Source organism: Bidens hawaiensis, unplaced genomic scaffold, assembly GCF_021521415.1.
Source record: "Bidens hawaiensis isolate Kalapana, Puna unplaced genomic scaffold, B.hawaiensis_p1.1 tig00019639_1, whole genome shotgun sequence".
NCBI lineage: Eukaryota > Viridiplantae > Streptophyta > Magnoliopsida > Asterales > Asteraceae > Bidens > Bidens hawaiensis.
In genome coordinates, this window is record NW_027492978.1 from 163,014 (window position 1) to 188,371 (window position 25,358).

General features: G+C 35.0%; 3 protein-coding genes and 2 pseudogenes across 6 annotated transcripts; 3 read left to right on the forward strand and 2 right to left on the reverse strand.

The window, feature by feature from the left end:
* Positions 1 to 2,192: 2,192 nt before the first annotated feature.
* On the reverse strand, positions 2,193 to 8,965 carry LOC143558745 (serine/threonine protein phosphatase 2A regulatory subunit B''beta-like). The gene is made up of 13 exons (XM_077047520.1): positions 8,528 to 8,965; positions 7,235 to 7,477; positions 7,024 to 7,129; positions 6,814 to 6,913; positions 5,716 to 5,821; positions 5,357 to 5,447; positions 4,367 to 4,508; positions 4,145 to 4,292; positions 3,352 to 3,461; positions 3,109 to 3,265; positions 2,903 to 3,028; positions 2,673 to 2,825; positions 2,193 to 2,584 (listed from the first exon to the last, which is right to left on the reverse strand). Exons 1-12 carry the CDS (start codon positions 8,675 to 8,677, stop codon positions 2,685 to 2,687), a joined length of 1,620 nt encoding a protein of 539 aa, XP_076903635.1. The 5' UTR covers positions 8,678 to 8,965; the 3' UTR covers positions 2,193 to 2,584; positions 2,673 to 2,684.
* A 2,996-nt stretch (positions 8,966 to 11,961) lies between these two features.
* Positions 11,962 to 15,479, forward strand: LOC143558748 (uncharacterized; annotated as a pseudogene). The gene is made up of 7 exons (XR_013139795.1): positions 11,962 to 12,076; positions 12,399 to 12,422; positions 13,382 to 13,487; positions 13,574 to 14,136; positions 14,653 to 14,914; positions 14,993 to 15,201; positions 15,285 to 15,479. The product of XR_013139795.1 is annotated as an uncharacterized LOC143558748 (transcript).
* A 1,719-nt stretch (positions 15,480 to 17,198) lies between these two features.
* Positions 17,199 to 19,939, forward strand: LOC143558746 (uncharacterized). 2 transcript variants are annotated; one of them, XM_077047522.1, is made up of 9 exons: positions 17,199 to 17,274; positions 17,329 to 17,612; positions 18,028 to 18,165; positions 18,661 to 18,786; positions 18,914 to 18,981; positions 19,094 to 19,163; positions 19,239 to 19,304; positions 19,387 to 19,464; positions 19,607 to 19,939. In XM_077047522.1, exons 2-9 carry the CDS (start codon positions 17,361 to 17,363, stop codon positions 19,646 to 19,648), a joined length of 840 nt encoding a protein of 279 aa, XP_076903637.1. In that variant the 5' UTR covers positions 17,199 to 17,274; positions 17,329 to 17,360; the 3' UTR covers positions 19,649 to 19,939. The 2 variants fall into 2 exon arrangements, with proteins under 2 accessions (XP_076903637.1, XP_076903636.1); XM_077047521.1 differs by lacking the exon at positions 19,607 to 19,939 and having other exon boundaries at positions 19,387 to 19,600.
* Positions 19,940 to 21,295: 1,356 nt separating this feature from the next.
* On the forward strand, positions 21,296 to 23,073 carry LOC143558729 (protein FAR-RED ELONGATED HYPOCOTYL 3 pseudogene; annotated as a pseudogene). The gene is made up of 2 exons (XR_013139787.1): positions 21,296 to 22,800; positions 23,035 to 23,073. The product of XR_013139787.1 is annotated as a protein FAR-RED ELONGATED HYPOCOTYL 3 pseudogene (transcript).
* Positions 23,074 to 23,155: 82 nt separating this feature from the next.
* Positions 23,156 to 25,048, reverse strand: LOC143558730 (uncharacterized). Its single transcript, XM_077047508.1, has 5 exons — positions 24,976 to 25,048; positions 23,912 to 23,977; positions 23,665 to 23,805; positions 23,507 to 23,580; positions 23,156 to 23,441 (listed from the first exon to the last, which is right to left on the reverse strand). Exons 2-5 carry the CDS (start codon positions 23,954 to 23,956, stop codon positions 23,306 to 23,308), a joined length of 396 nt encoding a protein of 131 aa, XP_076903623.1. The 5' UTR covers positions 23,957 to 23,977; positions 24,976 to 25,048; the 3' UTR covers positions 23,156 to 23,305.
* Positions 25,049 to 25,358: the final 310 nt, after the last annotated feature.

Below are 25,358 nucleotides of genomic sequence, written 5' to 3' on the forward strand. Positions count from 1 at the left end.
CCGTGCTTGAGTCTAGTTGAGCTGAGGTTCAACTCATTTACATCCCTAACATTTACCATATGTATATGTTTATGTCTTCTGTTATGATTATTTTAGAGACAATTTCTGTTTGAGTTAATGAGTTAATCTAATTAAATTATCTAAGTATGAAGATTCTTTTTTTCCTATATTGATGGCTTCATATTTAATTTTTTAACTAATTGAGTCCTTTTGATCATCTTTTTTAAATATTTCTATTAGATGGAGGGGCATTTCAGTCATTTTACAGCTTAGGTTTATTTTTGTTATCACTAGCAATTTGCATAAATTGCCACTAAGATGTATCTAAAATGTCACTCCACTTGATAGATAAATTTAATAGGTTAGCCAAAGCTGTTAAAAAAAATAAAACCCAAAGCCATGATTTGACCAAAAAAAAATGTAATATAGTAGTTTAACCGGATAAACATCATAGACTCAGATAAAAATTAACTCTTATTTGTTTGTTAATGATGCATTTTAGCGCGAGTATGTCCAAGGATTATACAATAAGACGTGACACGTGCATTTTAAGACGAGAGTTAATACTTAATTGCGTTAAGTCTAAGATGTGACATTGTAACGTTTAATCTTTTGTGTTTTCCAACATGACTAAATTTCGGTTAATTATAAAATAGGTAGTCATCGAGCATCGTGGTAAGTCTAGTGCTAGTGCCCTTTAAGGAAACTTTAGTTGTTAGTTATAGACATTAACATGTTTCTAGAAATTCATATGGTATTGTATATAATACAACTTTTGGAATATCACATCATCTTTTTACATTGAATTGAGTTCATTAATAATCCATCTTTTTCACTTTTTTGGAATTTGATAGTTTTTTCATATTTGATTATGTATGTACACTACTTTTATAAACGTGGGGATACAACATCAAACAGCAAAATCTTTGTTTAGTAGCATATCAGGCATGAACAATATAGTCAAACTCAACAAACTTAAATATATAAACAATTTAATTAAGCATACCATCAAAGTTGATTAAATAGAAGTTACAACTTAAAGAGTATTTTGAATCTAATGAATATATAGTTTTATCAACCGAAAACTTTTACATAACCACTAATTCTAGATGTCCACCGAGCTGGACAACTAATAGTAATTTTTGGAAGAGGGAAAAACTTATTGCTATCCTAGAAACAATCCGTTAGACCATTACCAATACAACGTTCAAACGATTTTCACAACTTAACCATAAAACCATCCTTTTCATGTATATTAAATACCTAACTCGAACTATTTCTCTCCTTAACATTTCCATCTCTCTCTTCCACATCACCCTCCACCTCACCAAATGCGCACTGATGATGGCCTTAGTATTATCTTGCCGAGAAAAGACCATGCATGCAAAATGAATTTTGAACCAAGATGATTTTTGCTTTAAAAAAATGATTATTTTAGCCCCAAATATGGTTGAAAAAAGTTGATAATCATCAAATGCAGGTGGTTGTCTAACTTCACTACAGTTTTGAATGATGGTTTTGGATCATGATCAACTACAAAGTCAAACCTACAAAAAGATGAAGTAAAGAGAGTACTTCACACTTAACACTCATGAATTCTACAGAAAAATGAAGACTTTAAACCCCTGAAAGCCTGAAACAGAACTAATAGTCTGACATTAAAAAACAAGAAACAGTAACTACCTATGATTATCTCACATCAAATTGTAACAGACAAACTTGATAACAGTCCACATAATCAAACCATAACGAAGCCAAAAAAACAGAACAAATCACGAAAGTATTAATTGCCACTATAGGTGGGCAAATAGGGTTTTTTCAGGAACCGGAACCGGTTTTAGGTATGGTTTGGTTTTGGCTGGGTCAGGTCCGAGTTTTGCCTGACTAGAGGTGGGAACTGGTTCCAGCAGGCCCGGGTCGGTTCCAGATCCAGGTTTATGCCCGCGGGTTGGGTACACTGGGTCGAGTCTGAAACCGGGTTTTATGCCCGCCTCTAATCGCTACGCCCGCTCTTCCTTCTACTTTATTTTCAGATTTAATTAAAAAAACAAGTGCTCTTAAGTTATAAACCTAAAATAAGTTTGAAAAACTATACACTATTAAAGATCTGAATCCAGATCTAGATCCAGATCCTGCCACTGCCAATGTGTTGGTAGAATGAAATCGAAACTACAAACTTAAAACAAGAAACATTGCAGAATCAAGTCATTCTATTACATACAAAAATCTAAATCGACATCAAAACAAATATGTCCAGGGAATCAAAACCAAAGTCAAAATCAAAACTACACCACCAGCCTATGCCATTTAGAACATGTTAATGCACATATTTTTTTTAAAGATCTTATGAACATAACAAATGTTTTGTGAAAGCAGTTTCTCAAGAACACTAAATGATTCAAACATAATCACCTGAGAATCTGACTGACTTGATCTTATGAAACTTGGAAACTGGCTGCTGAAAAATTCATTTTTTTTGGCTATTTTAGATTCATCTTGTGCAGGTTAATCCTTTCAGCGTTGATCACACTCGGTAAGCCTTCGGTTCAGCGCCCCAACTTCATTAAAGAATGTTTGAACCTGTCTGCAGCAAAACAAGATTGAAGAACTGTCAGTTATTTTGGGATTTAACTTACAATGTATTTTTTTTAATTACATATATAGGTAACTACCTGAATTAGTAACTAGAAGGGGGCTTCTAGAGATTCATCCCATACATCTGCACTACCATTAGAGGCTTCTTCAGCATCTTCCTCCATTGAAAGCCGAATATATTCCCTATGTGCAAACCGGTCCCACTCTGTCAATGTCGGGTTCTCACGTTCCTGTTCACAGAATAATGTTTTAATTTTGTATTTTAAATAAATAAAATTGTTAACTAACTGATATTATAGTATGATACCTGACGGATAAGGAAGGGGTCACGGCTTTCATAGGCCATGAACTTGTTCAGGTTAAACAAGATATTGAAAACACTGCCAGAAAGTTTGCTACCTTTCAAGTCACGAAGAGTAAAGTATCCCTCGTCCTGCACCAATTATACAATTTCAATACCTTAAACAAAAGAAAATGTTATAAATAACAATAATCTGAGTAAAAAGAAAATACCTTTGGTCCAACCATGTCAACTATCTGACATAATATGTCCTCAAAAAGAACAGGCTCTTGAGCCATGCATTCCATGCGATGCAGCTGCTCTTCATAGAAGAATTGCATCTCATTTTTTGTCAGCACTCCGTTTCCATCCAAATCTATGCACTTGAACCTTAAAACCATATATGCAATTGTCATTTTTGTTTTTATCTTACAAAACACATGTACTTATAGAGAAAGGATGAACCTAATGCATACCAGTACTCGAGGCTGGGTTCAGATGACTTATCCTCTTCAGACAAAATGAAGTAAACAAAATCTTCATATCCCATTTTCCCTTCAACCTTACTCGTGAATTTTCTTGGAACCTGGTCATTTTTTCAATCTTAATATTAAAAAAACATATAAGAAAATGGTTGAAATGCAATCTATATTCATCTCTCCTGAATTTCAAATTTCGTTTCTTTATAGAAGTTACACATATGCAAGTCGAATGTAAGTTATATTCCTTCATGTGTGCAGTTAAATGTTGTTTTAAAAGAGCTAGATGATCTAGCTTTGTCCTTTTTGTTCTCAGAATAATATTATGTTCTGTAAAAAGCCTCACCCAATATACATGCATGTGTGCACGTATAAATATGTAGTTTTATCCTTTTTGTTCTCGCAGTAATCCATTGTTCTGTAACGAACCTCACCCTATATGTACATATATATGTATATGTATGTGCACATGTGTGTATAGCCGATTGTTCAAATCAGATCCAAGAAATATGTTAAGAACTGCGAGAACTACATAATGCACTTGTACCTCTTGTGTTAAGTGTTATACAGAAAACGGTTACATAACCGCTTACCCACTATCTCATTAAGTCATTAAAACAAAATGTATAAGTGCATTATGGGGCTCTCGCAGTTCTCACTTGTCAATAGAAAACTAGTTCTGAAAGGAATGTGTTCCTGTCTGTATGTGTGTGTGTGTCTATACATATACATACACACACACACACACACACACACATATATATATATATATTATCTTGGTTACACGAACCTGAGAAAATATTCTATCAACAATCCTGTAGGTCAATGCATGGTTGCCATATCTTATAAGGTTCTCTTTATCAATCAAGAAATCATGATCTGCGTCGAGCTCCCAAAATTTGCAATATATCACATAGAAGTGTTCATATGAGAAATATCTGTGGAAAGAAATGATGATGTTAAGATTCTCACTTGTTATTGCATCAACAACAGCAATAAAAAATTTCATTACCTCAAAACTTTATTTATGTCCTCTTCTTCGTCTGCATGCAGCATTGCAGCAATTAAATTTCCACGTTTTAGCTCCCTGAGGGTTAGACGACCATTACCCGCTCTATTCATGTAGTAAAATATTCTGTATATTACCGTTTCAGCTGACAATTGCAATTAAATTATATGTTAATAGCTACTTTAATATGCCTTTTTTTTCTTGCCAGTTTGAGTATATAAAGAACAACATTAACGCAAGCTGCATAATAGTTTGAACTGCAGATGCCCGATGTACGTACATGAAAAACAATCAACCTATACAGTGCACAATCGGATATTTGAGGTCACTCTCACGATTCTTATTAATAATTAATACCGTGCCATAAAAATAAACCCCATCAACTATTTGTACCTAGCGACCTGGCCCAAACTTAAACCTTCTATGACTGAAAATACTTGCTAAATCCAAATTCTAATAACTAGAACCTTTCAAACCACTAGATAGACAATCAAACATCTAATTTATCTTGACCCATATTTCAAAAACATAAAACAATATAATAAACAAAACTACTGACAGCTTTTATGTATAATGTGGTTATTCATTGTGTTGTAATCCAGTACCTCTGAGAAGATCCTAATGCACGTTTGTAGGCCCTAAAGCCACACCGGAGCTAATAAAGTTATATATAATCAAAATATTCAATCTAATGTGGTATTTAAGCAGCAAAAGTGAAACGCAATACAAGTAAAGCAAACTTAAATGAGACTAAGAGCGCTCTTTGAAAGCAATTCCTACACCCACATTACATGCAACTCTTTCCATATTCCTACAAGTAATCAACAGAACTTTTACATGGACTTTAAAGAGCATGCAGTGATATATATAGCATACCTCATAGTGTTAAACATAGGCACACCAGACTAAAGTACAAAAAAAAATAGCATTTACCATCACCTTTTCAATCTTATGACATGTAAAATTAAATAAATGAAGAAATAAGAGGCCTACCATATCTCTCCTGAAATTCAGGTGTGCCTTGTAAGAACTCCAGACCTGGATGAGTTGCCAAAAGTTCACGAAGTATGGGTTTGAAGTCCTCCTATTTCAATATTGTTTAACCACCACATCATTAAACACTTAAACTTATACCAGGTATAGGAATCCAAAAAAATGTACATTTTTTATTATTGGCCCATTCACTCCAAAAGCAGAGATGACTTTTGTGTTGAAACAACGTTACCAAGAATACCATGGTATGAACATAACAAAAATAAAGTTTTTGTAATTCACATTGTAACATCAATTTTAAAAGGAAGGTTTTTATAATCCTTTTTGAGACAATATGGGGTTTAAGTAAGGACGTATACATGAGTTAGGTATCTCAAATCAGGCTGCTTCAATATTGTAAATATCTGTGTAGCTATATCTTTCGTAAGCATGTTGTTGTGGACCCAATACTCAACAAATGCTTCCCTGCAAGGCATGTTTAATTGTTTAAACCAAGTTCAGAAACACAAAATAAATGACACAATATCAGTCAAAAGCTAGAAGATTATGCAATATAGTATTTAATAACAATGTTCCAACTCAAATTTATCAATCAAATACAAATTACAGACACGGACATATCTCAAGGACTTTAAAATCGACCTATTATCCATTAGTGTTTCAGGTAAACGTAGCATATGAACAAACAAAGCAGAGACTGTTTGTAACCAAGCATACAACTTCTTTCCTCTATTATTGTACTTAGTATTTTCACTCCGGAAAGAGTAACTATGTGTTTTCCTGTGTAAATTTTCTTTAAAATTAACTTCACTGATAACTGATTTGCATTTACTTACCGTGAGCTGTGAGGTGCATAACATGTTAGGTCCTCTATCATGTCATAGAGTAGGTGCAATCACTAGCATAGATAACAGTCCAAAAGCTAAGATACAAGGGCTAATATCAAATACTCTACTTAATGTGCTTGCCAAGTCTAAGTCAACATATCAAGTCATGTAAATCTAAACTGTATCATGCTTATTCTATGAAAAATGCTTGCAATAGAGACCAGCCACCAAAGCCAGAATATGGGAATAATACTTAGCATGCTTAAGATTAGCTTGCTAGCAATATTAAAAGTAGTTATTATTCTCAAAAGTTCTTTCACCTATGACCAGTTGACGACATTGCTAAGATTACTATTTTCCTATATTCTCTATGCTATACCCAATCCTTAAAGAACAGCAGACATGCATATAAACACACAAATATACTCATATTAGAGATAAAATAGAGACATAAAGTTAGCAGCAATCAGCAACTACTTGTTGATAAAAAATGACTCAAAATAAATGACCAGATAAGCTGCTGATCGTGTAGTTTAAATCGACCACTATACATGACACCAACTATGTATATGGATATCCAAATAACAATTAACTACCCCCAAGGCCCCAAAAGATTAGATAAATATATACCTTGTCACAACACCAGTTCCATTAACATCAATCCTTTTGAAAAGCGCAGTAGAGAAAAATGATGGCAGCTTGCAAATTTCCTTCGTAACCGGTTTGAACTCTAATCATTCAACGCAAAATTAGCACAATTAAACTATCCATATCCAGTTAAAGAATTACCTTATGATTCATTATATAATATGCATAACTAAAATTAGGTAGCCCCTTTACCAAGCAATTGCAGTCCATCCGCATGACCATAGAAAAACTGATTACTTCTAAACAAACATCGTTCTTTTATTTCACTTGGTGGTGGGCGACCATTCTGAAAGTAAAACTGCAACCATTGCATATTTACTTCAGTCAAAACTAGATCATTAAAAAGGACCCATAATTCAAACACATTAACTACTTTTGACTAAACTGACTTTTGCTGTCAAACCTGTGGTATTAACTCTTTTGCTGGCTCGCTAACCGACCTCAAAGGCGAAGCTAAAAACGAGGGGCCTGTCCTCTGTTTTGAAAGACGGGGAGAGCCAGATGAACTTCTTGGTGAGAGTGGAGGTGCACTGCCAGCAGGAAACATGGAAGGTAGCACATTGCCAGATGTCGCCTTTGGGCTGTTAGTTGATCCAGACACGTTTAATGGAATGCCTGCCTTAGCATTGTTAATCAAAGATTTAACCTATATTTAAAGAATAAACAACATCAATGCTCTCCAGTATAATTAACAAACTAAGCTTATGAAAGTGAAATGAAATAAGAAAGCAAGACAAAAGTGCATACAATAAAAAGAGTACCAAAACAATGCTTAACCAGCCAAACACATTAGCTACTAGTTAAAACTATCACACTTAGGGGTGCAAATGAGCTAAGCCACTCGTGAGCTACTCGAGATCGGCTCGTTAAAAACTTGAAGCGAGCCAAGCTTAATGAGCTCGAGCCCGAGCTCAAGCTTTTATTGAGACTTGTTTAATAAACGAGATCAAACCCAACCTTCACATATCGAGCTCGAGCCTGGTCGCGGGCCTAAACAAACTTTTCATTTAATATTATTATAAATATTATATACAAAACTATGATAAAAATAATTTAAATAGTATATATTATAATACATATAAGAATTATAACTATAAATATATATGTAATTAGTTATACAAATACATATATTAAGTAACTAAGAAACAATAATCAAGCGAGCTCGAGCTCGAGCTCGAAAAACTACTTAAGAGCTGAGCTCGAGCTTGAAAACCTACTTACAAGCTGAACTTGAGCTTGAGCTTGAGCTTAAAAACCTACTTACGAGCCGAGCTCGAGCTTAAAAACCTACTTACGAGCCGAGCTCGAGCTTGAAAACCTACTTACAAGCCAAGCTCAAGCTTGAAAACCTACTTACGAGCCGAGCTCAAGCTTGAAAACCTTCTTATGAGCAGCCAGCTTAAAAACAGAACTCTAAATGAGTTGAGCTCGACTCATTTACACCCCTACATTCACACCTTCTGCTCAAATTGCATATGCATATTATTAAAGTTTCTTATATAAATATCTGATTTTAATGAAACCAACCACCATGGTTAAATATTCAACGTAAACCATTCATACGAACCCTAGTTTAGGCCAGATAAGCTACTACAAACTACCTAGAAGCACCAACCGACTAGCATTTGCTCACTTAAACCTAACCACCAATAACCTATAACACAAATGCATACACATGAACAACAACAGTACTCACCAAAGTTGTGGTTTCCGGTAGCGAAAGCCATTGGTCGAAGAGCTTCTCGGGCACATACGGATTGGATTTAATGGCCAACGGAGACACTTCATTCAACTGCAACAAGTCCGGGTCAAGACAGGCCAAATCACCGCCATAATCCACATCCATATTATTGTTATTAACACCTAGGGATTGATTCAAACTATCATCCAGCAGCAGATCTGAAATCTGAAAGTGAATAACCGTAGGAAAGCAAATCGAGTGTTGTTAGGGTTTAGAATGAATAAAATCGTAACGGATTATAAGTCCGTGAATAATTGGGGTTTTGGATGGTAATGTTGACTGAGGATATTATTATTAATATTAGTTTAGAGATTATTGCAGGTATGATATAATAATATGATGTGATTGATGTTAGGGTTACAGAAAGCAAACAAGCAGCTCAAATGGCAGACGAACAAAGAAATGAAATTAAAGGATTGATGTTAGAATTTAATTATCGGTGTGCTGGTAACTATGTTCGGCAACTCGTTTAATCAAGCATTGTTTTTACTTTTTTAATTAATTTTTAAATTAACGATGATAAGACTGTATGGAGGATGTCCTCGGCTCTGAGCGTTAACCTACTTGCTAAGAGCAACAAAACACGGTAGGAAGAAGTCTAGCCTTCGATGTGAGAGTAAGATGAACGATTCTCTAGAGGTAATAAGTGTAAAAAACATGAGGGAGTGTAGTGTGAAAGTACGAGAGCGATCAAGAATGTTATCGAGTGCGAGGATACTTCTTTTATATGCAGATGTGAGCTTTCTTCCGATAGCTTAGCCTATATAAGTAGTAAAGGTCATCACTTTTGTTTTACTTGTGCGGATGACTTTACCATTTTTTGTTAAAGGTATCATGTTTATATAAATCAAGGGAGGTATTTCCCATATTTACTTTTAAAGATATTTACTTTAAGTCCCGTTTGTTTGTCTTTTATGACTTTGTGTTAATGTAGCATTACTTTAGCAAGATGATATTAAGCTTATTAACTATAAGTCGTTGTATGATGAGCTTCCTATCTTTTGAGCTTTTGAGCTCATAAGCTACTACTTATAGCTTCTTGCATTTTTGAGTTTTATTTTTTATATCTTTTTCGTTTCTAAGCTATATTGTGTGAGTGGGGTTCGGGTACTCATGTCATCAACCCCAAATTCACAAGCAGTCATGTCGTAGTGATAGACAGGCCCGGCCTATAGGGTGGACAGGGAGGGCAACAGCCCAAGACCCAATATCATTTAGGGCCCATACATATTTTTTGCACTTTTTATACAATATAAAAACAAACCAATGTAGTAGGTTCATAAGTAAAACTTGGTTCAACTGGTAGGATTCCATTATGTCATGCTCCCTGCTCAGGTTCGATTCTTGCATTTGTTAGTTTTTATGATTTATTTTTTGGGAAGCACATGCCTCACTTAAATTTGGGGTCTTAACTATGAAGGCTTGTTAGTTAATTTAATATGCCCTTCTTTTATCTAGTCATTGTGTCTTATATTTTGTTAATGTTTTTTTTTTATCATATTATTTTATATTTGTATTTAAAAACCAAAATGACTTTTCATTAAAATAAAAAAAAAAACGCTAGAAGAGACTCACGATTTATTTAAGTATACGAGTTATAATTAGATCAATGTTACAAAAACTTTATTTTGTTAGTTTTATCATAAATATCGTTGTAATATTGACCTTTTATATACATGTTATTAAGTCTTTATTTTTAAAGCCTATTTTTTCATTTAACCCGAGTCCTTGAATTTTTAAATATTTTTGGGGATGACCCGGGTGAAAGGTGCTTGTGAATTATTTTTTTATTATCAAAGAAGTTCGTAGATTCTTTTTTGGATAGTATGCCTCTTCATAGGCTAGAATTTGTGGATTCTTAAATTTTGATAGTATTGCAACCACCAACAACAATCAAACAAAGTGTTTAGGAGTTTAGTATCTCTGCACTTGTCAAAATTAAATGTAAGTTTACCCATGGATAAAAAACAGTATGATAAACAAGTATCATCAATACGGGCACCTAATTTCATTAATAACACATTAAGTGTGCTCATCCTTCAACTGTTATGGACCACCGATGGCTTAAACAATCACACCACTTGAATATTCGGCAGTTCGAAGGTGATATAGTGAGCTTTGCTTAGTTTAACAGTTAATAATAAGCCATGCGGCTAGTTATGCCTTAACAATAGCTAAAAATCATTTAAGTTAGATAAATGTCTTTTCTTTTCCTAGCTAGCCTTGGTATGTTAAACTTTAGGACAACGGGCTTCAACTTGTTATCTTTATCCTGTTAAGTTTCAACTTATTGAACTTTTGTTGTTTAGTTACAACTTTGTCAAGTTTCAACTTTCGTAATTTAAACCACGTGAACTTGACATGCATGTCATATGATGATATCACAACCACATGATAACAACACATTAACTCAAATGTGCTCCTTAATTAGGACAAAGCTGAAAGAAGGTGCAGCTTCAAAGATGGAAGGTTGAATGCTTAGACACACCTTCAAAGAAGTTGAATGTTGTTGAAAGAGTGCAACTTGACCCAATGATAAAGCATCACGACGAGTTGTGCCTTCAAACATCATGAAGTAAACAAACTCGAATGTTTAAAAGACAATTGGAGGTGACGGGGAGAAGTTAACTAGCATTTCCTCACGATGACTAAGGGTAATGGTGGTGGGGGGGGGGAGTGGACCATACAATCGTGTCACCTCGACAAACTGTAGGTGGTTATGAGAATGTAGCCAATCTAATTGTTTGACGAGAGGAACCAAAGTATAAAGGATAATTAAGTTGGCATAACGAGTAACCATCTCATGGTTTGTGACAATTGGATTCTTAAATCAGTCACTTACTTTCTCGTGACAGTTGCTGCTTTTAGCACAAAGGATCCGAAACCACATCATAGCTAGAGACATTAGTAACATAGCCCCACATTGTTAGATAGATAAACTCATGAAAGAACCAATTACTTCATTCATAAGAGTTACATGAGTGATTAAAGAAATGGTAGAATGACTTCATATGGACACTACAAATTAATCTGAATAATAAATACAACGACAAGTCAACATAACTAAAACAAAAAACGTCTTAACTTTCTTTTCAAAACAAATTTAATCCTACTTTTAAATCTATATCGATAATCAAAATAAATATGTAAAAAATAAACACATCTAAAACAAAAACATATAGAGTTTGAATAAAATACAATTTAAATTAACATGCTAAATGTAATAACTAAGTAGTGTATACATTAACTTTTCACAGCCGTATAAAAGTAATCCGATGTTGAAAGAAAGTAACCCAAAGATAGACAACTAAAAAGAAATAAAAAAAATAAAAAAGGTGAAAAATTGGACATGGGTGTGTACTTTGTTTACAACCCTTGTCATCAATAAATATCTCCCAACCCCCAAACACCTTTCTTTTATCTCTCTCTCCTCTTTCCGATTCATATAATAATCGCCGGAGAGACTCGCCCCATCTTCGATTTATCTCCGACTTGGTTTATGAGGTATCAAATTCAAATCAAATCTTTATTCTTTCTTGGTTCTTTTTCAATACCCAGATCTGCTTTTTCATTATTGATTTTTTATTTAAAAAAAAAAATCCAAACTTTTTGGTACACGGGGTTTGTTTCTGGGTAAAATCGGAACGTGGGTTTGATTTTGTTTGTGGGTATTATGTATAAAGTTTTAATCTTTTTCATGAATTGAGATGATGGGTTGAATTAATATTCATTTTCTTGACCTAATGCAATGTTTTTGATATATATATATATATATATATATATATATATATATATATATATATATATATATTTTTTCATTTTGCAGCTCGAAGGAGAAGCCCACTCTAGGGTAAGTGTTACTGTTGTTTTATTATTATTATAGTTATTTGATATGATATTTAGACCTAGATAAATTGATTTTAATGTTTTTTTGTGTTGTTTATTGTTAAGGGTTAATAAATACATGAGTTCTTGAATGTGTTAAATTCAAATTTGGCATTCACTCTTGGTGTGGTTTCATAGTTACACATCTTTTAAGTATATTTTATATTGTTCAAATTTTGATTAGTGACAAATCTGGTTAGGTAAATGTTAATATTGTGAGTTATAGATTATTATTTTTTTTTGTACAAGATGGAATCTTTATTAGATTGATTTTAGAATAATGCAATGGTAATGGTCTTAGGCTATGAAGTTAAATAGATCATATTTTGAGTTCAAATGTTCTTTCTTTTATTTGGTCTCTCTCTTTCTATATATATATTTTAATGTTTTTGTATTCTGTTAGTCATTTTTTTATAGACAAAGCTGATTGGAAGCCAAAAAGTTTTCTTTTTTGTTTTCTTACATAAGAAAGCTAAAAACTATATTATTAAATCAAATTTGAGAGGCTAGAGTCGTAAATTTTTTGCCTTCGTTTTTAATTAATTACTCAGTTTGCATAAAACTTCAGGATTCTCGTAATCATTCTTGTTTACAAAGGAAACCAGAGCAATTTTGACCTCATTAGTAATTTTTACCATCACTTCACTATGCTTTAGCTCAAGTTTTTTGTTTTTATTTTTTCTAAATCAAAGAAACAAGAACTCGTTTTAGTGGTGGCATAAAATTAGCAATGCTCTAATTTATGTTATTTTTTGTTAATCAATTGAATGGCGTCGTGACAACACACACCTGCACACAATTTTTTTTGTTTCCCGCACACAGTGTCTCTTCTTTTTCATTTACCGCATACAATATCTATATATTATTTGCACTTCATTACCTGAAATTCATTAACTCTTATGTTTTCGTTATTTGTACTTAAAGTGGTCAGCGGATCAAGACCCGCAAACGGAACATTGCAGCCCCTCTAGACCCTGCAGCATTTGCAGATGCAGTGGTTCAAATTTACCTGGATAATGATGGCGATCTGGTATTATCATATCAACAGTTAACTTTCATCAACTATATTTTCTGGTATTATTATATCAGCTTCATCATACATATTCCCATTTGCAGGAAGTAGTTGCTAAGAGCATCGAATCTTCAGACCTTAACTTCAACAGATACGGTGACACATTTTTCGAGGTCGTTTTCACCGGAGGGCGTACTCAACCTGGAACAACTAAGCCTGATGAGGGCGAGCGCCACCCGTACTCAATTTTAGACTGTGAAGCCAAACGGGACCTCATTTTGCCATCTGTCATTTACATACAGAAGATTTTGAGGCGGAGGCCTTTTCTTATTAAGAATCTTGAAAATGTTATGCGAAGGTTTCTTCAATCGCTTGAGTTTTTTGAGGAAAATGAAAGAATCAAGTTGGCGATTTTCACAGCACTCGCATTTTCCCAGAAACTATCGGGTCTGCCACCCGAGACGGTGTTCCACCCGCTTCTTAAGGATAACCTAGTTGGAAAAGGGCTTGTTCTTACTTTTATAACAGATTTTTTCAAGGAATATTTGCTTGATAATAGCCTTGATGATCTTATATCCATCTTGAAACGTGGCAAAATGGAGGATAATTTGCTTGAGTTCTTTCCGTCCGGGAAACGATCTGCAGAAGCTTTCTCTGAGCATTTCACGTAAGTTAACCGTTTGTTTTGAAACGGTTTTAATTTTTCAACTAGGGGTGTCAATGAGCCGAGCTTGAGCTCGACTAGGCTCGTTTAACCTACTGAGAGATCGAGCTCGGCTAGTAGTTTTTCAAGCTCGAGCTAGGCTCCTTTATTGTTTATTAATTACTTTATATATATCCATAGTTAATTTTATATAAATTTTTTTAATTATAATTATGTGGTATATATAACATAATAATATTATGTAGTTATTTTTTTATAACTATATATTAATAATGGCTAAACAAATATGTACTAAATATTATAAATAAAATGATCTAAATAACAGGCTTGTTTAAGCTTGCGAGCTGGCTTGAGCTCGATAACTGAAGCTCGGGCTCGTTTGCTGTCCGAGCTCGTTTAAGCTCGGCCTGATATGAGCTATTTTCTGGCCGATAATGAGTAGCTCAAGAGTGGCTTGGCTTGTTTACACATCTTGTTTCAACCATTCAAGTTACATTATTTGTACTGTTGAAACTGCAGCAAAGCAGGGTTGGTGCAATTGGTTGAGTATAATGACAAGAAAATCTTTGAGGTGAAAGTGAAGGAAATGAAATCAGCCTTAACGACTCAGATATCAGAAGACGCTGATATTGAAGAAGTGATAGAAACAGTGAGACAGCATGTGAAAGATGCTAAATTGCCAGACATTGAGGTCATCAGGATTCTTTGGGATGTTTTGATGGATGCTGTTCAATGGTCGGGCAAGAACCAACAGCAGAATGCTAATTTGGCTCTTCGCCAGGTAATTCATTCATTCATAAGATTTTGCACGAAAAAAGAGTAACTTTGATTTTAATTTGGGGATATTTGTTTTTTGCAGGTGAAAACATGGGCAAAGTTATAGAACACATTCTGCACTAGCGGAAAGCTTGAGTTGGAACTGCTTTACAAAGTTCAAGTTCAATGTTATGAAGATACGAAGTTGATGAAGTTGTTTCCGGAAGTTGTGAGGTCTCTTTATGATCAAGATGTTCTTGCTGAAGACACTATTCTTCATTGGTTCGCTAAAGGAACCAATCCTAAAGGAAGGTATGTAATTTTGATAGTTTTATGCAAAATTTACAAGAATTTAGAGATCTTGAATGTGTAATCTTGGAGTTTTAATATCGCAGGCAAAGCTTTGTGAAGGCGTTGGAGCCATTTGTGAAGTGGCTGGAAGAGGCGGAAGAGGAGGAATAGCCTATCTTTTCACCTTAATCCGAGTGTTTGAAACTTGAAATTTTCTGTTTACTTTTAATCTTGTTTTAACTGTTGTCATTTGTCAAAAGTTTTATGATGTTGGATTGATTTTAATAACCTGTATTTGTTTGTTTGTTCTTGAATGTCTTGTTATGTGGCTTCATGGTATTTGATTAAGCAAAAGTTTATTTTAGATGTACCATAAATCCTGGAGCCCATGATATTTATTAGGGGTGTGCATGGGTCGGTTTTAAGTCAAACCCATAACAAGTCCATAACCAATATGCTGGTTAATATATAACCATCACCATAACCGATCCGTTATGGTGGTTTCGGTTAATCGGTTTTGAAAGTTATAGCGAGTCGGTTAACCGTGGTATCAACCGTGTGTCTAGTTATACTCCATAAAATTGAGAATTTTGTAAATGGGGCGGTTCGGTTTTGACGGATTTGAAATTATCATTACCAAAACCAACCTGTATTTGGGGGTTTTAAAAAAATTCACTAAATCAACCCATTGGTTATGTTGGTTATTGGTTAAAGTCGGTTCTATTATTGGTTATGATGGTTAATTTGCACACCCCTAATATTTATTATCAATAAAGATAAATTGGACAAATTAAAACACAAAGAGTCTTGATTCGAATAATCATATCTTCCACTTCTGCAAACATACAAAATATTAAAACAACTCATTTAAGTATATGTAGAAGAGTTTGTGCTCCAAGTTTTCTTTGTATAAATATTGTCATCATTAAATGAATGAGTTGTCAGGTCTCATATATAAATGTTGTATGTACGATACCATAATGATATGATGTGTTGCCAAACTTTAAAAGAACAGCCTCATCAGACGTGTCACATTCCTGATTTTGAAACACTAAATCCAAACTCTGATAAGTGAAAGAAGCTCAAACCAAACCCCCATAATGTTTTGAAAACGAGTTGATGATAATACCCATTCTTTTTTGTGTCGATAAGAGACAAGGCTTGACTTATGATATGCTGATAACAGTTTACCTCTCCCTATATCTTCGAGTGATGGGCTGGGTCACTAGTGCTATCTCAGTGATTGCGTTTGTGAGTGACCTTTTGTCAATGGGTATACCTGGGTGGCTGAGCTTTGTTGGTCGTTCAAATAAAAAAAGTGCATCTAACTCATTAATTTCTAATGAGTTAAAACAGTGTAGCCGAACACAACCTATCTAACTCATTAATCTGAGCTTGTCAAAGAGATTAACAAACAATAATCAAGTTGTTAACGTGTTAATTAAGTTAATGGACTAACAAAAATAAAAAAGAAAACAGTTAAATTGGTCAAAGTTATTCACGAAGTTTATTATATGAGTCACATATAAAAATTCAAAATCTTTTTTAAATGAACGACTTTCTTTTTGTGTTTAGGCCAACACACTCTCTAAATTGGAGAGCACCGTTGCCCCACTATGGCCAGACTATGATGTCTTAACCGGGCTCACACTGACTTTAGAGTTTGGTTTGGGCGTTCCTCCAAGAAACAATAACGTCGGCTGCCACTTGATAGTCGATGTGCCGCCACAAGACATAACTCTCTAACGTAACACACGGTGAGACGAAAACCTGAGTAAGCTCAAAACTCAAACTGAGAGCATTGTACAAGACATAACTCAAATCCATTATTTTCCCACCCGTACTAATACAAGTGGGCATTGGAGAACCCAAACATTCCTACCGTTAAACAATATTAGTATTTTTCATTTAACCCTAAAATTAACAAAAATAAAAAAAAAAACAAATAATCCAGGAACCGAAGCTTGCATACAGTCTTTGAGCCGTTGTTCAACATATCAGAACTTGAACAAATCTATCTACCACTTCCAAGTTTCCTTAATTCATTTCAATTTGGTTTTATTCAACCTGTATAAGTTAATTAATCGTTTCAAGGTAATTTTGCAGCTACACTCTTTTAATCTGTCAGTTATATATAATTTAACACAGTTGCTTGGTAGCTGGTGCTGTAACTGTAATTCATGACTAGTTCTGTTATTCATGGAGTCACCGGATGCCCGTTCCCCTCGGTATCGAACCGATTACCCACTGCCTTTGCTAGCCCTAGTTTTAGGCCATTTGGACACCAGAACTTGTTACATTTGACTGCCAATTGCTTGAGTGAAACTGCTGTGACCACTGTAGCCACTGATTATACCTATGGCAATAAGCAGGTCATCAGTGTGACCCCGCGGTTATACGACTACTTGCTCACCAATGTTAGAGAACCACCGGTAAGCTTTCTGAACCTAGACTTAATAACTAGGGGCAGAGCCGTCTCCAATAATTTAAATACCCCGGCCGAGCCAAAATAAAAAGGCCCGTAGACCTTAAAGAAATTTTTTTATTCGCTAGCGTACATGGATAAAACTTTTATCTAATGATCTATTATAAGCATAAACCATTCTGAGCATGTAATTATCTCTTAAACCATTGCAAATAACCTTATTTTAACAACAAAAAACACATATATGTAATATGTATAAAAAAAGTTTGCGCCCCTGAAACTTATGTGCCCCGGCCGATGGTGGGGCTCGCACACCCTCTGAGCCGCCCCTGACTAGGGGTCAAACCATTTTACTTCGAGTGTTGTGTTAAATGTTCAGTTGATTAATTGAATACGAGTGAATATATTTATACGGTTTACAGATTCTAAGAGAACTTAGAGAGGAGACTGCGAGCATGCGCGGAAGTCAAATGCAGGTGTCTCCCGATCAAGCGCAACTACTTGCGATGCTTGTCCAGATTCTCAGGGCAAACAGATGCATAGAAGTTGGAGTCTACACTGTATGTAGTATTTTCGCTATTTTGACATTTACATGTATTTTTTTGTTATCATGAGAACCAGTTAGGGTCCCACCAATACGCAGCTAACAGGTGTCAAGTGGGACTAGGTGCAGCGACGAAGCTTGGACTAAGACACCGGGGGGGTGACTCAAAATGCATACAAAATTTCACTCACAAAAGGGCCGGGTTCAAATTTACGGCCGAAAACGGCTTAATTTTACACTACGTATAAAAAATTTCAGCCGAAAACGGCTTAATTTTACACTACGTATAAAAATTTTGGGCTGAAAATGGCTAATTTTACACTACGCATAAAAAATTTCGGACGAAAACGGGTAAATTTACACTATTGCGTAAAAAAACGGGGGGGGGGGGGGGGGGGGTGGACCCCGGGCCCTAAGTAACCTTTGCCATTGACTAGGTGAAGTGCAGCTTACACCGGGCACGTACCTAACTACTAATGCCAAGTTGCCAACTGTTATTTCTATGCTGTAGGGATACTCATCATTGGCTGTTGCTCTAGTCCTACCGGATTCCGGGATCCTAGTTGCTTGTGAGAGGGACATGAACTCACTCGAGGTTGCAAAGAGGTATTATGTTCGTGCTGGTGTTTCACACAAGGTGACGACGTGTCTTTCGTTTTACATATTTTTGGAATTCATGTCCCTTCACATTAAAGGAATTATATTATTTTTGTTGTTCGTTTGTTACCTGATGCTAATGATTAATATATTTGTTTGATAATTAGGTGGATCCAAGACACGGACTAGCCGTGGATACTCTAAACTCAATGATAGCTAACGGGGAAGGCTGCAGGTGAATATTGATCATCCAATACCATTGTTAGTTTAACATATTAAAATCTTCGTTCTAATTGACATGTGAAGCTTGGTGGAGTGTAATTACATTTTTGCCCTTCTTTCCGCAGCTATGACTTTGCTTTTGTTGATGCCGAGAAAAGAATGTATCAGGAGTACTTTGAGTTGCTGCTAAAACTGGTTAGCAACACAATACAGTTGTTTGATGCAGGGTTTTGGAATGTGATATTAAGTGTTACTTGTTTGATATTGTAGGTGAGACCGGGTGGTGTTATAGTAATTGATAACGTGCTTTGGCATGGAAAAGTTGCTGACCCACTGGTAAATTTAATAAACTAGCTTGACCACATAATGTGAATAGATTTGAAGTTCAAAAAAGATAACAGGTTCTTTTTGTGTACAGGTTGATGACAAAAAAACCGAGAGCATCAGAAGTTTTAACAGAGCTTTAATGGACGACGAGCGTGTTAGCATTAGTATGGTACGTCTCCTCGCTATTGAACCTCCTGCATTCGATAAAAGGTTGCAGTGTTTGACTTGAAACATAGTTTTGACTGTTTTGTTTTATGTATTAAATGTGTTACACACATAATCTAATTAGTGCAATCCCGTTAATTTGCTAGGTACCAGTTGGTGATGGTATGACAATATGTCGCAAGAGATGATTTCTTCACACGCTTAAAAAAACTATCATCAAATCTCAAAGGATCTTGGCATAAAATATACCTGTTGAAGTTCTGTTGACTCCAGCAATCTCATCGGTCACTGGGTTTCATGACTCGGGTGTATTACCACTTCACTTACCAGTGCTTCAGTTTGGGTTTGGTGGCCATAGTCGATTAAATGGGGAAAAAGCGAGAATAGGAGATGGTTATGTAACCCTTATAGAATCATTGTAATGCCTTTAAACATTAAGTTTTATTGACCATTAAAACGTAACTGTCTTTTGATGGTGATTAACAGGATTGGTCATTTTCAGGGATAGATCAAATGACACATTATTGAATTCATGACACTTTTAAACTTCATCATGAACCACTATAAATTATATTATGTGTTGAAAACATCCTGAACTAGGGATGTTTAAAAACCTCTTGGCTTGAGGCTCATTTGAAATCGGATTGTTTATAGACAAGCCGAGCCAAGCTGACCTTGAACCAGGAGAAGCTCGCGTGTTAACCCACATTTTAATGTTTAAAAAGTTATAACACATCCATTTATAAATTAGTTGAAATAATATGGTCCATGATCTCACTAAAGACAGCTTCAATAATTATTTTTACTTAGATTAAATGCTAAATTTAGTTTAAACGAGTTGGCTTGTCCCACTAGGATGTGATTTAACTTTTTATTAATTAGTTAATTATGAAACTAATGAAATATTCGGGTTAGCCCGACCCAATTAAATGGATGGTGGGAAAACATAACTTGTTTGGAATATGTCGTTTAGGGGTGTGCAAAGTCAATTAACCGAGGGTCTCAGTTAATCGAAAAGTGCTAACCATAACCATAACCGATGGCTGGTTAACCATGGTATGGTTAAACCGGCGGCTATCAATAGTTAGAATCAGATTTAAGTTAAAAGGGTGATCCGATTCAAAGTCGTAAGTGTAATTCGAAAGCACATGTTTCTTTATACGCTTTTATCATTTATTTATTCAAGAATACTTCAATTAATCTACGTGTTAACATTGGAGAGTGATTGACAACATCTATTTTTTACCTTGGTAGTGCTTAAATCGCTTTTAAGGCAGTTTGATTACACATTGACTAACATGTTCAATTTTCATTATTGCTTTCGTTTATTTTCATTATTGCTTTCGTTTATTCAATTGTATAACAGAATACTCCAACAAATACTTCTATCACATTGACTAACATATATACACATGATAAAAGTAAACATTTAAATACGGAAAATACTTCCACCAAAAGTAAATATTTGTCGGTTCGGTTAAACCCAGTAAACGAAGACACCTTAACCTTAACGGAATTTTCGGCTAATCATATTTGTCGGTAATTCCGGACCAAAATTCTGGACTAAATCACAAGTTGGTGAATATGGAAGGACCTAATTAATATGTTGGTTTAGTTTCCTTATTTGCAATATGATTAATATAGTAATGTCTTGGTTACCAAGTTAACGTTACATCTATAAAAAAATACTTCTACAAACCCTCGTGTGATATAATTCAGCATTACCATCGTTTTTAGGTAAACACATGCCTGAATTTTGTACTTTTGTAGTTTCGTAGGTTATTTTATAGTTATGAGTCTTATGACTTATGATGTTAGATAATATTATTGGTTATATTAGCATGGTTTATTTTCTGCTAACTCAGTGCCATGCTAGACATTTGATATTATTATTCAAAAATTTTGATAAGTGACAACCAGTTTCTAAAGCAAAGGTTCACCATTGTTTTTTTATTTGTTAAATTTCGACTTCTTTTGTAGGTAATATGGCGTTAGAAGCAGGCGAAGTGAATATTTTATGCAGTTTTTTCACACAGATGCAGATTGTTCATCCGCATTTCGTTTTTGCGATAGACCTACGGTTGAAAAACATAATATGGGTTGATCCAAAAGCCAGATATAATTATGTCAATTTTTGTGATGTTGTATCGTTTGATACAACTTATAATGTAAACGGTTATCGAATGCCACTTGCTCTTTTTATTGGGGTGAATCAACATTATCAGTTCATGCTGCTCGGGTGTGCTTTGCTTAATGACGACAGTATGTCTGCTTATTCCTGTGCAATGCAGGTGTGGCTAAATGCGATGGGCGGGCGGGCTCCCAAAGTTGTTATTACTGATAAACATGAGAATTTGGAAACTGCTGTTTCACAAGTGTTCCCGTCTTCAAAACACTGCTTTTCTTTGACAGGATGCCTGACGCTTCAAAGCAGGGTGATTTTATGGAAATGTTTGAAAAATGCGTTTATGGATCCTTTACCGATGAGCAGTTTGATAAAAGATGGTTTGAAATGGTGGATAGGCCCGGGCTCAGAGATTCTGATTGGGTGAATTCGTTATACAAAACCCGTAAGCAGTGGGCCCCGGTTTACATGAGGGATGTTTGTTTGGCAGGAATGTCGACTCTTCGACGGTCCGAGAGTGTAAACCGTTTCTTTGACAAATATGTACATGAGGAAACGAGCGCACGAGAATTTGTTAAACAATATGAATCTATTCTTCAAGATCAATATGAAGAGGAAGCAAAAGGGGATTCTGATACATTGAAAAAACTGCCTACTTTAAAATCACCATCGCCGTTTGAAAAACACATGTCGGGTGTATACACGCATGCGGTTTTCACAAAATTTCAAACCGAGGTTTTGGGTTCCTCTGCTTGTATGCCTAAAAAGGAGTCGCAAATGGATATGATTATTGCATATAGGGTTTCTGATTCTGTAAAGAATTTGGATTTCAATGTTTGTTATAATGAATCAAGTTCTGAAGTATCGTGTAGTTGTCGGTTGTTTGAACTAAAGGGTTATCTTTGTAGACATGCATTGCTTGTTCTTCAACTCTATTCTGGTCCTTCTGCAATCCCATCTCAGTATATTCTAAAGCGGTGGACAAAAGACGTAAAACATCGGGTTCAATGATTAACTCAAAAAGCCGTTAAAACTGGGTGAAGAAGGATCGATGTCTCAAGAGAGCTACAATTTGGTGATTCATGCACTTGAAGAATGCCAACATTTTTGTGAATGTTTTGATTAATCTAGTATATTGATTTAGAAGGTCGAGAATGCCAACATTTTCGTGAATCTATTATGCAAAATGAAGCAAAAATTATTCTTGTCAATTTAGTTTTGCCTTGTCCTATTGCTCCTAATGTTGATCACTCAGCTGAGCATGCTGTCTTTTGGACATCAATAATCGAGTTGAAGCCCTTCTAAACTTGAACTAGAATTGGTAACTGTGTGTGTAAACGAACAGCAATTGTTCAATTAAGAACGACGTGTAAGCCTAAAATCAAATCAGTACAATCCAAACTCCACGTATTTAAAGCAAGAAGTTAGTTAAACTATGATGATTGAAAGAACATAAATCCTAACATAATTATTTGGAAACGATTTGATGATAGCCATACTTGTAAAACTGAGAGGGCTTGGCTTGTATAACGGATAAATGTGGTAAATCCCTACTAGAAACATTGTAATGTCTTTAAACATGAAGTTTTATTAACTAGTAAAACCGAACCGTCTTTTGTAAACCTTCAGTTTTTGTAACTAGTTTAACTAGTTTATCTATAACAAGATTAAAGGAAGTCTTGAAGCATATGGGTTTAAATGATTGATATAAATTCTACCTTCAAGAATCATTATGAACATTGTGAAGCACAAGCTGAGCATTTTGCAGCATGGCATGGATCTCCTCATTTGAAGCATCTAAGAACCGAAGCTTTTTGATTTCATCCTGCCACTTCTCCATTTGTTCCTTGTGTATCCTGTGGGCATCAAGTTTCATTAATTAGCAACAATTTTAGATGTTTAAATGTTTAATTTTACTCACGCTATCACCCGTTCTTCAAACTCAGCACTCAAATCTCTGAAGTATGCTTTTCCGGTTTCAAGAAGTTCAGACACCTTCATAATAGAACAAAAATAAACTTATAATAGCGAGTTTAGAATGCAGATCATATTGGATGATATGAACCTTGAGAAAATTACCTGCTGAGTAAAGCTATCAATCTTTTCAAGAATTTGATTCATGTACGCCTCCATGTGCTCAGATACCGGTGGATTTGCTTCAGCATCTTCTTCTGCAACCTCCACTATTGCTCCTTCTGTCACTGGTACATTCTCTTCAACCTGAAAATTGAATAATGCATCACTAATACCTTAGAGCAAATAATGCCTCTTTTTTCACTTTGGTAAACGATGGAAACAATCAAAATTAAGATCCAAAAAGACGTACAAGTTTGGTACGTTTCCTTGTAGACTCTGTCCTTTCAATTTCCATTTCAAATGTATCTGTATCTGTCTGTCAAAGACTGGATAACCACAGTACAAACACGAGATCAAGAACATATGAATTGTCAACAATGAAAAATCACATCAAAAGAAGCTAGCAGCAACATAAAATAATTTAGCATATACAAATTCATCAACAAGTTCTACGCACAAATAGGCTTATAAACCAGACATATTAACAGGACTTTACATGTATACAGGGGCCAGGTCATGGCCATATGATAGTGATCCACATAGGTACCGATTTACGCTTTGTCTCAATAAAAGTATTGAAAGTTATAGTTGAATTAGCGAGTCTCACGGTTTTGGCTACAAGTAACAAGAATGCACAACTCTTGTTTATTATCCTAATCCGAAATAACAGAGGCTAACACGACAAAATAAGTTTTACAGCAGCATGAAATATATATGTAAAAAAACGGAGACGCGACATCTCTTAAATTGATAATTGAAACGTGACATTAACTGCGCAAATCACAGACACAAAATTTCTCACCAGAATTAACCTCTAAATAGTAACCACAGATTAGATAATTATTATTAGAAAACTAAAAACCTCTAGATCATTGAGCAGTAAGGACTAGCTGCTAAACGAATCCGTAATAGCTACTTAGATCTTACACTACACAATCCATTGGCATCGACATCTACCAAATTTCCTAACCGAAAAGCAAATCAGTACACACGCGTCGACAGGAATCTGCATTAGACGGTCAACATTTCGGATCTTCGGTCAACAGGCAGTTTAAGTTGTGAACGGAATAGAATTATAGAGCGGAAAACAGTACACAAGCAGCATTACATCAGAATAAGGCTAAATCATGTATCGTACGATTTTATGTTAGGCGTGAATTTAAGAATATCAGTAGTAGGTATCATGATAAACTAGTGAAAGCAACAAATTCGTTGAACAAAACTCACGAGTACGGCAACACAAACAGAATGATAATCAGATAACATACGGATACAATGGCGGTTTCGAAATTTAAATTAAATGTTAAGGCGTACCTCAGTCAGAGAACGGAGAAATCGAATTGACGGCTTCCACTTCCACTGAGAGTTGGTTGCTTCTCGGCACCGCGCATTCTATGTGGGTTATATACGTAAAAAACAATTGTTTATTATTTTTTTTAATCTGTTGTAACTAAGGAATTAAAATTCATTTCATGTTGGGGTTGACGAAAATGAAATATAACATATTGACGTCTTATGAGGAGCAAAAAAATTCATATATGTGACTAGGGAGACCTTTTTCAATCCAATAACAAACTTTTCTACATAAGGTTTATATTTTTTAAAACCAAAACAAAACAAACCATGTATTTCGCTTTTCTTATAACATACACTAATCGTTTTAAGTATAAGAATAAGGACCCCCTCGATACCAACGT